This window comes from Phyllostomus discolor, chromosome 13 (genome assembly GCF_004126475.2).
Source record: "Phyllostomus discolor isolate MPI-MPIP mPhyDis1 chromosome 13, mPhyDis1.pri.v3, whole genome shotgun sequence".
NCBI lineage: Eukaryota > Metazoa > Chordata > Mammalia > Chiroptera > Phyllostomidae > Phyllostomus > Phyllostomus discolor.
This window is the reverse complement of record NC_040915.2, coordinates 46,029,229-46,042,279: the sequence shown is the minus strand read 5'-3', so window position 1 is coordinate 46,042,279 and position 13,051 is coordinate 46,029,229. Positions and strand designations below refer to the sequence as shown.

The window sequence follows — 13,051 nt, the reverse complement described above, 5'->3', positions numbered from 1 at the left end:
GGACAGGGCGTCCATTCCAAGTGGGCATCATGGACTTCTATTTTGTAACCCGCTTTTCTCAATAACGGTTTATCTGGGACACAGTCCCACAGGCAGGTCCGCCCCAGTACTGCTTCCTGCAGCAGGGCGGGTGCTCCTCAACACGGACCGACCGCAGCCGATTTAGCCATTTCCTACCAACACTCTCGGGACGAGTGTGCACCGCTCCCCACCGCGCTGCTGCGGCAAGCTCCCTTTCACCTGAACCTTCCGGAACCTTCCGGACTCGGGGCAGGTCGCAGTATAAAGACCAGAATTGCTAAGGCAGAGAATAGCGTGATCCTTGGCTGCCCGGTGTGTCTGTCTTGTTTTTCAGGCCCCCGTGGATTAGGCATTGCAAACAGAAACTTGGGGGTGGGAGGCGTGGCTTAGAAGTTAGGGCAGGGACAGCAGAGCTAGGAACAGGACGGCAGGGTCCTGACAAAGTGACAGTCCCATGCCACCTCCACCGCATGACAATGGACAGTCATTATCTGTCCAAGGTCCTGATAAAAGGTTCAATGACATTCAGTAGCTCCAATTTGAGGAGGCAGGACACGTTCTAGAAAGATTTTAGTTCAAGTTTTAATGCATGAAAGAGTTACAGATCTGTTACCTAGGAAATCTACATGCCTGGAATATGTTATTTCCCCCAAAAGTGGGCGAGCAGAGGCTGTGGTCCTCAGTCCTGGTGACTCCTGCTGTCATTTGCTTTTTCTGTGGCAGTTGGCTAGCTTCCGTCCGATGGAAAGCAGATGCTATCTTTTGTATTACAAGATCCCAAAGAGAAAAAGTTCAGGGTGAACATGGAATGCCACATGCATTCACACTTTTCCACACACTATCCAGAAACTTCCGGGTTAGTTTGGGATTAAAGCCGAGAGCAGCCAGCTCCCCCAGACTTCCTGAAGACATTCTGGCACCTGACCCCAGCCGCTGTCCTCTCCCCACTCACCAGGACCTTTCGTCCTGCATTCCTGGATCGCCCCCACTTCTGAGATGGGAGGGCCGATTCTACTGTGGACTGACGGCCAGCCAGGCATGGCTTCAATTTGTCGATGCGCGTATGGGCTTACAGGCTGGCAACCCCTGTCTTGCTGCTGTCTCTTCCCTCGGCCAATTCAGCACTCCCTGCATGTCCCCACATTCCTGTTCCCGTTAACTCCTAAACTCTGCAAAAAGGTCTCTTTTGAGTAGAAATACTTGTTTCCCATTCCATGCTACTGGAGCACAAACTATAATCAGTTTCATAAATGGTGGCCATTCACACCCTCAGTAAATATTTACTGAGTAACAATCATACCCTAATCTCAGTGTGATGATTACAAATGTGAACACAGGCGCGGCTCCTCCCTCCTAGTTTCAAACACTCCGTTCGATTGTCCCCTCAGTCCTCACATAGCTGTCTGACCAGAATGCCTGGTCGCCAGGCAGCATGTGGCTAAGGGCATGCATTTGAGAGTGACTGGACAGAGCTAACTTTGAACCCTGGTTTCATACTTCTGTGACCTTGACCTGCCCAAGCCTTGGTTTCCTCATCTGTGAGATGGCACACGGAGTCGTTGGTAGCACGCAAGGCAGAAACGCAGGTGGAGGTCCTCAGCACAGGGTCTGATGGATCGTAAGGGATCGAAAACCACTGGATCTGGGGAAACCTGCACATGTCCACCCAACACACGTGCACGCCTGCACTTTGTACTGGGGACGTGTGACTCCTGCAATCAGAAAATTCATAGAGAGGCCCTTCTTTCTTGTTTGTTAGAGTGTATTTATTTTATTTTTAGAGAGAGGGGGAGGGAGGGAGAAAGAGAGAACAATATCAATCGGCCTGCAACTAGGCACGGGTTGAATCAAACCCGCGTTCTTTCGCTTCGTGGGACGACGCCCAACCAACTGAGCTACACAGGTCAGGGCTGGAGAGAGCCTTTCTTGTTTCCCTTTTTGTCAGTCCTGGCTTTAGTTCCTGAGTGCTATGGTCAAGAGGCGAAGAACAGAGACACAAATTTAATTCACCCCCAAACTCCCATTCAGGAAACCAGTTACAACTCCAACAGCACCCACATAAAATTGGAGTTACGTCGCCCTGGCTGATGTGGTTCAGTGGACTGAGTACAGGCCTGCGAACTGAAAGGTCGCCGGTTCGATTCCCAGTCAGGACACAGGCCTGGGTTGCAGGCCAGGTCCCCAGGTGGGGGCATGTGAAAGGCAGCTGATTGATGTATTTTTCACATATCGATGTTTCTCTCCCTATCTTTCTCCCTCCCTTCCCCTCTCTCTAAAAATAAATAAATACAGTATATTTTTTAAATGGAGTTATGGCACCATTACCTAAAAAGCTCAACAGCATCACTGTGCTCCTTGCTGTCAGTTAAGGCTGCATTAAGTATGGGGACACCGGTAGCCGTGAGCCAGGAAGTTGCTAAGGTCTGTCCGAGGACGACCCCATTTCATCCTCACAGCAACCCGTTGATGTAGACGGGGTTTTCACCCCATTCTACAGATGCAGCCGCTGAGGCACAGAGTTAAGTAGTTGTACCACCCTCCATAACTTCTTTCCTGCCTTCTTTTTCTCCATAACACTGCCTGCCTTGTGCCACACTAGGCACTTCACTTACTTGTTTGTGTGTCTCTACCTTCCACGGTACAAGCTTTCCCCGGGCAGGGAATCCCGTCTGCTCCGTTCACTGGAACTGGGGGTGCTGAGGAAATGTCTGGTGAATGAATGAACCTGCCCAAACTGATACTTCCAAGTGGCAGGCACCCTGAGTTCAGAGTGTGAAACTGTCTAACAATATTTTCATCTGCGTCACAAATTGGTGACATCTACCGACACAAATTGGTGACGTTGAAAGTGAGAGCAGGAGCCACGCGAGATTCTGGAGGGATTGCTTTGCTGAAACCACAGCCCCTTGGGTTTTCCTCTGCGTTGCCTTTCCAGACCTGAATTGCTCTCCAAGTCAGGGAAGAAAGAAAGGTACGTTGATAGAAGTGTGTCCCTGAACCCACAAAGGATGAGACATGTCGATCTTCAGGGAGCCTGGCCGTCAGCAGCAACCCCCACCGGTCCCCGCTGGTGAATGGCGGAAGGAGAACTCGTCCTGAAATCTTCCTAACCCAAACAAGAGGTTTGTCGAACGCTGCAGCCCCACCGACTAGGCCAGCTAGAGCTGAAAGAACCCCAGGAAGGTAGACGAAAGTACCTTTTTTGCCCACCATCCATGTGAGACCTGATAAGCTCAAAGTGCAACTCCCCTCCCCCCAAATACAAAACCCCACAAATGCCTTCAGCAGGAACACCCAGCAGCGTCTGCAGAAGCAGCTTCAAAGCCTTTCTATCTGAATGTCCCCTTTTGGAGAAACCCCAGGCTTCAGACTCCAGAACAATTCACTGAATTTTAAGGAACTAATAACTCCCAGGGAAATGTCCACTTTGTATACAGAAGCCCAGATAAGGGGCTCAGAAGTTTAGGATTAGGCCTTGGCGTTGTCACCAGCTACGGTCCAACAGCACAACGCTGGAGACAGCCCAAGGAGCCTCACAAGGAGCCAGCGCCAGCTCCTGGGACGCGCTGCAGTCCTTGGGAAGAATAGGAACGGGGAAGGGTAAGGCAGATACCTTGTTCAGTGAGATTGCTTCAGAACAGTGAGTGCTAGAATCTCGTTTACACAAAAAAGGATCCGTTTTTCTCTCCCTCTCTCTCACCCACAAACGCAGAGAACACGCCTGCCAGCTCACACGCCTGCCAACGGCGCTCTTGGAGGGAACGCCTCAGGGCCTCAGGGCACGGGAGAAGTGCTACAGTGCTCTCTGCATCTCTATACCACGAGCAGACGTTACTTTCACGATGTCAAAAAATCCGTGGGAAAAAAAAAAACCCACCGGGACAATGCACTCCGCTTCCCCAACTTAACATTCCCTGGCTCAGTGTGGACAACAGGACTCGCACCATCCACCAGACCTGTGTGTAGGTGTGTACCCCTTTTTCCACCTCCCTGTGGGCACAAAGAAGGAAGATCGTAATCAGATCCTGTCAGCACGAAGGCTCCGGTGGTGCCGCCTCTCCCTTGGAGGATTTTTCTGCTTGAGTTTTTGATCAGACCAGATCGGGCGTGTTCAGGGTGTATGGTTCAGGGTGGTATGGCTGTAGACGGCTTGAGCTTTTGCTGTGGGCGTCTCCTCACACAGCCTACCAAGGGAGCTACACTTCTTTTTTTTTTTTTTTTTAAAGATTTTATTTATTTATTTTTAGAGAGGGAAGGGAGGGAGATAGAGAGAGAGAGAGAAAGAGAGAGAGAGAGAGAGAAACATCAATGTGTGGTTGCTGGAGGTTATGTCCTGCAACTCAGGCATGTACCCTGGCTGGGAATCGAACCTGGGACACTTGGGTTCCCAGCCTGTGCTCAATCCACTGAGCTATGCCAGCCAGGGCTGGGAGCTACACTTCTGGCTTGTGTTATCCAAAGGACACTTTGTTTTTATTCTCTGAAACACCCCTTAGCATCATGTGGGTGCGCCTTTACCCATCACCTGTGTGCACATTTGCAGCTAATCTCCAGGCCAGACACACAGGTCCTCTGTGGCAAGTAGTCACCTGGGGGCCGGTTCGCCAGCACCCTAAGTCAGCGATGACCCCTTTGTGCCCACTCAGAGTGGCATCAAGAGCACCACAGATGGTCTGGGTCGGGACTTCCTCTCGGCAATCTAGACCTGAACCCCCACTTTGCCACTGACTCTAGTCTTTAGGCAAGTCACTGAACCTCTTTGTGACTCACTCTCTTCATCTGCAAAACGGAGCTAACCATAGTACCTACCACAGAAGGCTGTGGTAAGGATTACACAGCAAAACCCTGCCTAGAAGGGTTGCAGGTACACAGGCTGTGCCCGTACCTAGAAGCTCTTATTTCTGTGGGTGCCCACAGGGGTGTATGGGCCCTGTGCTGCCCGAAGGCCTCACCCTCTAACCCCCTTCCCGCTTCACGGAAGAAGAAACTGAGGCTCAGGGACAGGCAGCAGCCGCGCCTGCAGCACACACAAAACGGGCGGTTTCATAACTGACTCCCCCTCGGTGAATTCCGGCACTTCACCCAAACTCAGAGCTCGAGAGAGAATACCACAAAGTCCTATTTGAACCAGGAACCAGCCGCTGGGATTCAGTGTTACCAGTGTAGGCCCCTCCTTGGTTTGGTAGAAGAAGGCAGCTCCCTGGAAGGTGGACACTTTAGGGGGGCAGGCGTTGGCCAGGTGGCGAAGGACCCCACCCTTTCCTAGTTCTTGGAGGTGAAAGCCGCGGGAGCACCCAGGGGCCTCGGCCTCTGCCTTTGCAAACTGAGGAACGGTAGCTTGAAGGAGCCCTCCTTTCCTTGTTTTTCCACTTTGGAATTCCTCGACAAAGGCAGGAGTCTTGGGGGAAGAGGAGCCCAAGAAAAAAGACGGAAAAGTTCCTGCAAAGAAGGACTTGCAAAGACTCCCTCTGAGTGGGTGAGGATGCGGGGGCGACCAAGAGGCCTGAAAACCGAGAGTTGGCGCTGGTAAACGTGCGGCGGCGGCGGCGGAACAAAAAACCAATTCTGGACCAGCCACAGCGGGATTACGAACCCGGGCTGTCCGAAGCGGCGAAGGGGCCCGAAGTTTCGCAGGAAGGTTACATGAGCACAAAGACCAACTACGGCTAACCCCTCGAGCCCCCACTGGGTAAACTGAGGCCCAGACAGGCCTAGGGCCTTCCCACCCAGCAGGATGCGTCCCCTGGAGAGAACAAAGCGGCCGGCGGCGTCACCTGGTTGTAGAAGACTTCGGGCTGCTGGTTGGGGGACGGCACGGCCTCGGTGGCGGCTGTGGACAGGAGGCGGGGGCCCAAGCGGGGCCCGAGGCCCGCGGCGAGAGCAGCAGCGGCGCGCAACATGCTGCAGCGGAGCTGGTGTGCGGGGCGGCGCAGATCGGATCGGCGGGGGTCTGTGGCGGCCGCGTCCCAAGGGCTCACAGTGTCCACGACCCCTCCCCTCCTAGGCGCGGCAGCCAATGGGCAGGCGCGGGGCGGGGCACCGGGGCGTGCTTGCAGCCTCCCCCTTGTCCCAGCGGCCCTGCTCGGAGGCTGCAGCTTGTGGGCTTGGAGTTGGCGGCGTGCTGCCCTCGGCTTTCGCCCTGCCCCCACCTCGTGCCCCCCTCTGTGCCCTGCACTGGCCCCTGTGTGGTGCCCCGAGTGTGTGGGCTTACCTGACCTCGCGATTTCAGCACGCACTGGTTGAACCTAACCTGTGCAGGCCTGAACCTCAGCGCCGGTGGCCCTGACTTCGGAGGGCTTGCACTGTGCTGGAGAGACAGTTAAAGCAGAGACAAGATGGATCCAGACGGTGACAGGGGATGTGAGAGAGGTGCATAGGGTAAAGACTAGGTTGGGGCAGAGGGCACTGATTTTTAGATCCCAGGGTCATGAAGTGGCATGTGAGACCTGAATTGAAAAGGTAAAGGTCTAAGAGCATTCCGGGGGGAGGGAACAGCAAGTGCAGGGCCTTGAGGTGGGACTACCCTGGCTTGTATAAGAGCAGTGGAAAGAATGGAGCCCAGTGCATAAGGGGAGCATGAGGGGAGCATGTGGGGAGGTGAAGTGAGGTGGAGAGGTAGGTGGGGCCAGGGCAGGTGGGGCCTTAGATAAGGCAGTGGGGAGGACTTTAGAACCGGAGGACGACTCGCTCGATTTGTGCATTAACCTTACTGGTTTAATGGACTACAGGAGGGCATGGGTGGAAGTAAGGACCTTACAAACGGTTTTATTCCATGGATATCGGGGGCTGGGCACTGAGGCGCAGGGACGAATGGGAGGATGTTGGGTGGGGAGGGGGAGGGGTACTGATAACTATTAGCTAACAACGTTCGGCTAAAGCCCAAGGAAGAGGTGAAGAAACCTGGCAGGATGAGCTGAGCCTGCAAACACAAGTGTGTTTGACAGCAGAGGAGTGGAGGGAAGGGGACATCCAGGCAGCCCGTGTCTGGGCTGCTGTTTGCGGCTGGAGCCCCTGGCACTGAGGCCCAACTCAAGAGAACCAGGCAAAGGTGGTGATCCACAGTCTGGAAGAAACCGACAGCGTGTGCGCTTTCTTGCTTTGCTTTGATGTGCTAATGTGGCAACACAAGTATATGGCAATAGTTAACAGAGCTGCCATAGCAAATATGCCGTGAGTCCCAGTGGCCAACCACAGTCAAGTTCCTCTTGGTGGTGAGTCTCACTCACAGAGACTGTCCCCTCCAGGCAGGAACAAGGGACCCAGGCACTTTTCTTTCTGTAACTCTGATGTCAACACCTGTTTGCGAAAGTCACAACCAGAGGAGAAGAAAGCGTTAAGGATGGCATCTGGGAAGGTTTCATGGGCTGAGCCTGTTTCACGAGCTAGAATTCAGTCCCTTGGCCATTCCTCCATATTTTACAGGAGTCTGGGAAGTCAAAAAGAAGGGGAAATAGGTTTGGAGATCAGCTGCAGAGATAAGCTGAAAAATGAGTCTCCCTCTCCCGTCTGAATGCACCCCAGGCCCTGCTTCCTCTTTTCCCAGACAGCTTGCTTCTTTCACTTCATACTGTGTGGGGGAGATGGTTCTGCCACAGCACAGGGGGAAATGTCCCCTTTTCTTTAGCAGCTTCATAGGAATCTGTTGGAGATACATCTACCGTTTTTTTTAATGAATTTTCTATGGATGGACATATAGGTTGTTTCCAATATATATCCTTGACATGCCTGAGAAGTTCACAGAAATGGAACTGCTAAGTCAAAGGAGTTATGAGGCAACTGAGACATGTCTAAGGTTAGGCAACAAGGAGTTGTGAGGCAACTTAGACATGACAGCAGGTGGGATGTAAATTAATCAAACCTCTATGAAGGGTAATGTAATAATATCTACTCATATATTTAACTTATCTACAAGTTGCCTCACACCTTCACCAATACAATTTATCAGATTTTTTTTTAGCTTCGCTAATCAGAATAGCATCTCCCTATCACATTAATTTTGCATTTCTTAGGAGTGAGTTTGAGCATCTTTGCCTACAGAACGTCATGTATTCTCCGTCTGCTGCAAGCTGGCTGTTCATGTCCCTTCCTCATTTTTTATTGGATTGGCGGTTAGTTTCATTAATATATGAGGCAATTGACATTTGGTTTGTCATATGTGATGCAAATACTTTCTGCCGATTCTCATTTATATCATTCATCTTTTTACTTAGTTTGTGCTTTTTGTTGTTTTACAGTGTGTGTTCGTTTTTTGTGAGTTTTTGGTCAACGCTTTTTTTTTTATATCTCTGGCTTTCATGTTACGCCTAGAAATCCTTTACCATTCTGAGATTATTTAAAAATTTTCTCCTATATTTTCTTCTAGTACCTTTTTCAACTATATGGAGATACAATTGACATGTAACATTGTGTAAGTTTAAGGTCTACAGCATGTTGATTTGACACATTTTTTTTTCAAAAGATTGTATTTATTAATTTTTAAAGAGAGGAGGAGGGAGAAAGAGAGGGAGAGAAACATCCATGTGTGGTTGCCTCTCACACACACTCCCTACTGGAGACCTAGCCTGCAACCCAGGCACATGCCCTGACTGGGAATTGAACCTGCCATCCTTTGGTGCATAGGCCCACGCTCAATCCACTGAGCTACACCAGCCAGGGCTCTTTTTTTTTTTTTTTTTAGGAACTTCCATATTGTTTTTCCTAGTGGCTGCTGCACCAATTTACATTCCCACCTACAGTGCACAAGCGTTCTCTTTTCTCCATGTCTCACGAACATTTGTTGTTGCTGGTCTTTTTGATGACTGTCATTCTCATAAGTATGAGGTATAAGAAACATTCTTTGTGTTTTTTTAATCCTCTTCCAAGGATATTTTTCACCCAGACACATATGAAAAACTGGCATATCTTAGGAACTTCTTATAAACCCTGAGGCATCTCATTTAATCCTCCAACAATCCTGGAAGGGAAGTACATGTTAAATGAGAAAAGCAACTCTAGCCCTGGCTAGTTTGGCTCAGTGGACTGAGTGCCGGCCTGAAAACCAAAGGGTCACAGGTTCGATTCCCAATCAGGGCACATGCCTGGGTTGTGGGCCAGGTCCCCAGTAGCAGGTACGCAAGAAGCAACCACACATTAATGTTTCTCTCCCTCTCCTTCTCCTCCTTTCCCCCCTCTCTAAAAATAAACAAACCAAATCTAAAAAAAAAAGAAAAGAAAACCAACTCTAGGAGATGAACAATCACGTCCCATTGTCTCCCAGATAGTCTGTCATGGAGTCAGGATTCAAACCCAGAGCCAAACTAACGAGGCTTCTGTAAGCTTTCTTCTTGACTAGGCTTTACCCTTGGCCTATAGAAACCTCAGACTCCCAGCACGAATTATTTAGTCCATCCCCGCCATATCAAAAGACTTGTACAAACTCTAACACAGTTTCTAGCAGCTCAAGGCCATACCCTTAGAATAGTCCTAGCCCTGGGAAAGTGCTGCCTGAGAAAACTGAGGCTGCCCAAAGAAGTTACTGTTACCTTGTCTCCCAGTCTCTGTGGGAGGCTAGGCGCCTAACCTGGGTAAGCTAGCAGTTAGCAAACCCAGGTGGGTTTTATGTGGACCAGCCCCCAGCGTCTGGCTTTTTGTAAATGTAGCAGGGAATTCCCCGCACAGAGTCCCCACTGCCCTCCCTCCTGTTCTCTCCTTCTCCCTGTCTAGTGCACTCCCTACAGCTGGAAGCTGAGGTCCGTTCAGCCCCGCCCCCTTCCCTGTTGCAGTAGCACCTCCCTGATCAGCATCTGTCCTGACCACTTTAATCAGTGTCCTATTTGTCTCTGACCGCTCTTTACCACTCTGCTTCCTATCGGTTGTCTGTCTCCTGCTGCCTGGACAGAATTCCCTGAGGTCGTTCCTCGAGCCAGCCTTCTGGATGAAAACAGACTCTGCTCCCGGAGTCCTTGTCCAGCAGACGAGCTCAGGTCTGGACCCGGGTTGCTGGAACCTGAGTCTTCTCCCTCTGTCTGATGCCCACCATTGCTGAGGTCCACGGGGGGATGGGAGAGATGGGGACAAGTCTGTAGCCACGTGGCACCACAGAGGGCGACAGAAATACAGACCCAGATGTCTTTAGAGCAATGCTCCAGCCTTGGGCCTGGGCTGCATTTTGCTGTGACTACAGACAGGCCTGGGCATCCCCAAAGCCTCCCCAGGAAGCTCTGAAGGCCTGGGTGGTGACAGACAAGTGCTGACTCTAGGCAACCACAGGGGACTAAGATGGGGCTCTGTGGCCGAGAACACTGGAGCCTGTCCTTCCAGGTTCACTGCTGGCTGCTGTCTTGAAGGGGCCCTACCCAGGAGTTGCTTGGAGTTATCTCTTTCTGCCTCTACACGATTATACTGGAATTATCTGACAGTACCTGAAACCAGGACTTGAGGGAGCAGGCAAGGATGCCGAGACCATACTCTGGTTTAGGGGAGCGAGGAGGAGGGAGAGCAGGAAAGGATGGACGACCCCACCAGAGCTGGCTCTTCTGATGGAAGCTGTGGTCCTGTGACTGTCCCTGGACCCCCGAGGAGGGTGCAGTCCAGCCTCCTGTGCTTGCCAAGAAAGCAGCAGAAGAATGCTCAATGGCTCTGGGATAGAATATTGCTGTGAGAAAAAAAATATTAGTACGTTATGAGCACTTTTGTTCCCTTCCCCAAGGCAGGCTAGTAAGGTCGGTCCAACCCCGCAGGGCTGGTGGCGAGATGTTAGGTGTTCCACAGATAACACTGGTCAGGCACAGTCATCGGCACACCGAGCTTGCTTGTGCCCAAGCGCGCACCCACCACACACCGATCTCCACTGCAGAGGAGCGCAGTGCTCAGGCCATCACCGCAGTGCTCACCGGGAATGCCCGTCGTTCGCTGCAGGCGGACAGGGCCCACGGCCCTACCCCACCCTGCCTTTGCTTTGCCTTTCTTTCCCTTCCAGTTTTGCAGGAAATTGGTTCCTTGGGAGCCCTCTGCAACGTTAGGGAACTTGGAACTGGCTCTCATCCTCCTTTTTTCCTTCTTCGTCCTGGTGGACTCTGAAGAGCAGAGGATCTTTTTAAAACTCTAACCAAGTCCTGTCAAATCACTGCCTAAACTATTTTTTTAATCCTCGCCCAAGGATATGTTTATTGATTTCTAGAAACAGGAAGGTAGAGCGAAAGAGAGAGAGACATGGAAATGAGAGAAAAACATGGACTGGTTGCCTCCGGTACACACCCTGACCAGGGATTGAACCCACAACCTTTTGGTGTATGAGACGACACTCCGACCAACTGAGCCACCTGGCCAGGGCTATAGGCATGTGCCGCTAAGGGGCACGTATGGGATCGTGGCCACTTCATTTGGAGGTTCAGACTCGCACCCAATAAAAACCCCAAGGGAAAAGCGAATAGTTAAGCGATTTATTAACCAAGAGCAGAGAGAAAGCAAGAATCGGGAACACACCTCACCAGGCGGGAGAATCACCGACACCCGAACACAGACACGGGGAGTCCCGGAGGCAGCCGTGTTCGGGGTTCGTCTGGGAGTGGTTCTGAGAGAAGCGTCCTTCCCTCGGGAGGGATTCCAGAGTTTCACTTCGGGGGCTCTGCTTACGTTTGTTTTAGACAAAAGCGGCTGTGCGCCCAGGGCCTTTTGTGACTGACTCGGTTGACTAACGGTTCCCTCCGGGAGAGCAGCCAGTTCTTCCCCAAGGAAACGATCAGTGTTCACAGGTACCGAGTTAAAAACGATGCTTAGTCTTCCAGGGAGAAGGGCTAGCTCTCCCCGGGAGACAGCACACCCATCCTTCCTTCTTACAATAAAAGGTCACGGCTTGGGCATAGACAGGGAGGATTCTTAGTATTTCTTTAACCCGTCAACACTATTTTGTCACATTGAGAGTCAACACCAAACTCCTAACCAAGCTCCCCACGGCCCCCCACACGACTGAGCAGCTCTTACTCTCTCTGCTCCTCACCCCAGACACACGGGCTGGCTCCCCAGGGCCCGTGCATTTGCTGCTCCCTCTGCAGCACCCTTGCCCGTTCTCGTCATGAGGGTCTGGCTCGAACGCCTCTTCTGGAAAGAGGCCCCTCCCGAGCCCCCCGCTCCCCAACCCCCACCAGTGCCTGCCACACTGCCCACCATCCCCTACTTGAGATGTGTGAGCTTCCTGAGAACTGCGCCTGTCTCCTGCACCTTCCCCAAGGCCAAGAACGGTGTCAGGCCCAGAGCTGGGGTGCACTTGATAGTGGTGAGTGGAATGATGGGACAGAATTGGAGACCCCGGAGGAGGGGCTGCTCGAGGCTGCCTCTCTGTGACTTGACATTCTGGGTCAGCCGCCGCCGCCCAAGTGCCTCCCACCCTCGCTGCGGAGGGAGATGTGGGGTCACCCTACAGCATGGCTTCTACTTCCATCCTTGCAGCTGCACTAGCTTGTTGACTGGTTCAGCAAGGTTAACCTCAGGGGCCACGAGGGTTTCTGACGATCACGTGATGTCAGGCCACTGGCCACGGCACTTCCTTCTCACAGCACCCTCCTCCCTGCCGAGGCCTGAAGCCGGGGCTCAGGGTGCTAGGACCCTGACAGATTTCTCAAAAGGCTGTTTGCCAGTGTGGCTAGCGTTGTGATAGCAGCTAGTTAGGGGGTTTGAATTTACCCTGAGCTTTCCCGAGCAACGAGCACTGTGGTTGAGGAAGGCCTGCCTCTCCAGGCCACAGGGGCAAGAATGTCTGGGGAGCCCTTTCACAAGCCCCCCAAGACTCTCTGGTGCCCTGAAGCACGTGGCCCTGGCTGAGGCCGCTGGGCCCTCTCTTGCGTAAAGCAGCTTCCTGGAGGAAGTCGCGTTTGCATGCAGCAGACAAGTGGGCCGTGCCTGCCCACCTGGTCTGACCTGAAATGGGCAGCTGTGGGCCACACGATCACCAATCATGAGATTGGCAGGCGGGGTCCTAACCGCTGGCGGCTTACCTCCGCAGGCTGCCTGGGCTCGTGGGGCACCCGTTTCCGGAAGAACTCAGACCTCGAGC

General features: G+C 52.3%; 2 protein-coding genes across 3 annotated transcripts in view; both read right to left on the bottom strand.

Annotated features, from left to right (window-relative positions):
- Positions 1 to 13,051, bottom strand: part of ALDH2 (aldehyde dehydrogenase 2 family member) — a 39,910-nt gene that overhangs the window by 23,874 nt on the left and 2,985 nt on the right. For both annotated transcript variants that reach the window (XM_036014726.1, XM_028528252.2), the window contains exons 2-3: positions 10,183 to 10,189; positions 5,796 to 5,954 (exon numbers count right to left, since the gene is read on the bottom strand). In XM_036014726.1, coding sequence (XP_035870619.1) covers positions 5,796 to 5,921 — 126 coding nt within the window. In that variant the 5' untranslated portion in view covers positions 5,922 to 5,954; positions 10,183 to 10,189. The remainder of the gene's footprint in view (positions 1 to 5,795; positions 5,955 to 10,182; positions 10,190 to 13,051) is intronic.
- Positions 10,185 to 13,051, bottom strand: part of ACAD10 (acyl-CoA dehydrogenase family member 10) — a 43,252-nt gene continuing 40,385 nt past the window's right edge. Inside the window, 2 exon segments of the mRNA XM_036013651.1 lie at positions 10,185 to 10,654; positions 10,893 to 11,073. The gene's annotated coding sequence lies outside the window, so the exon portion shown is untranslated.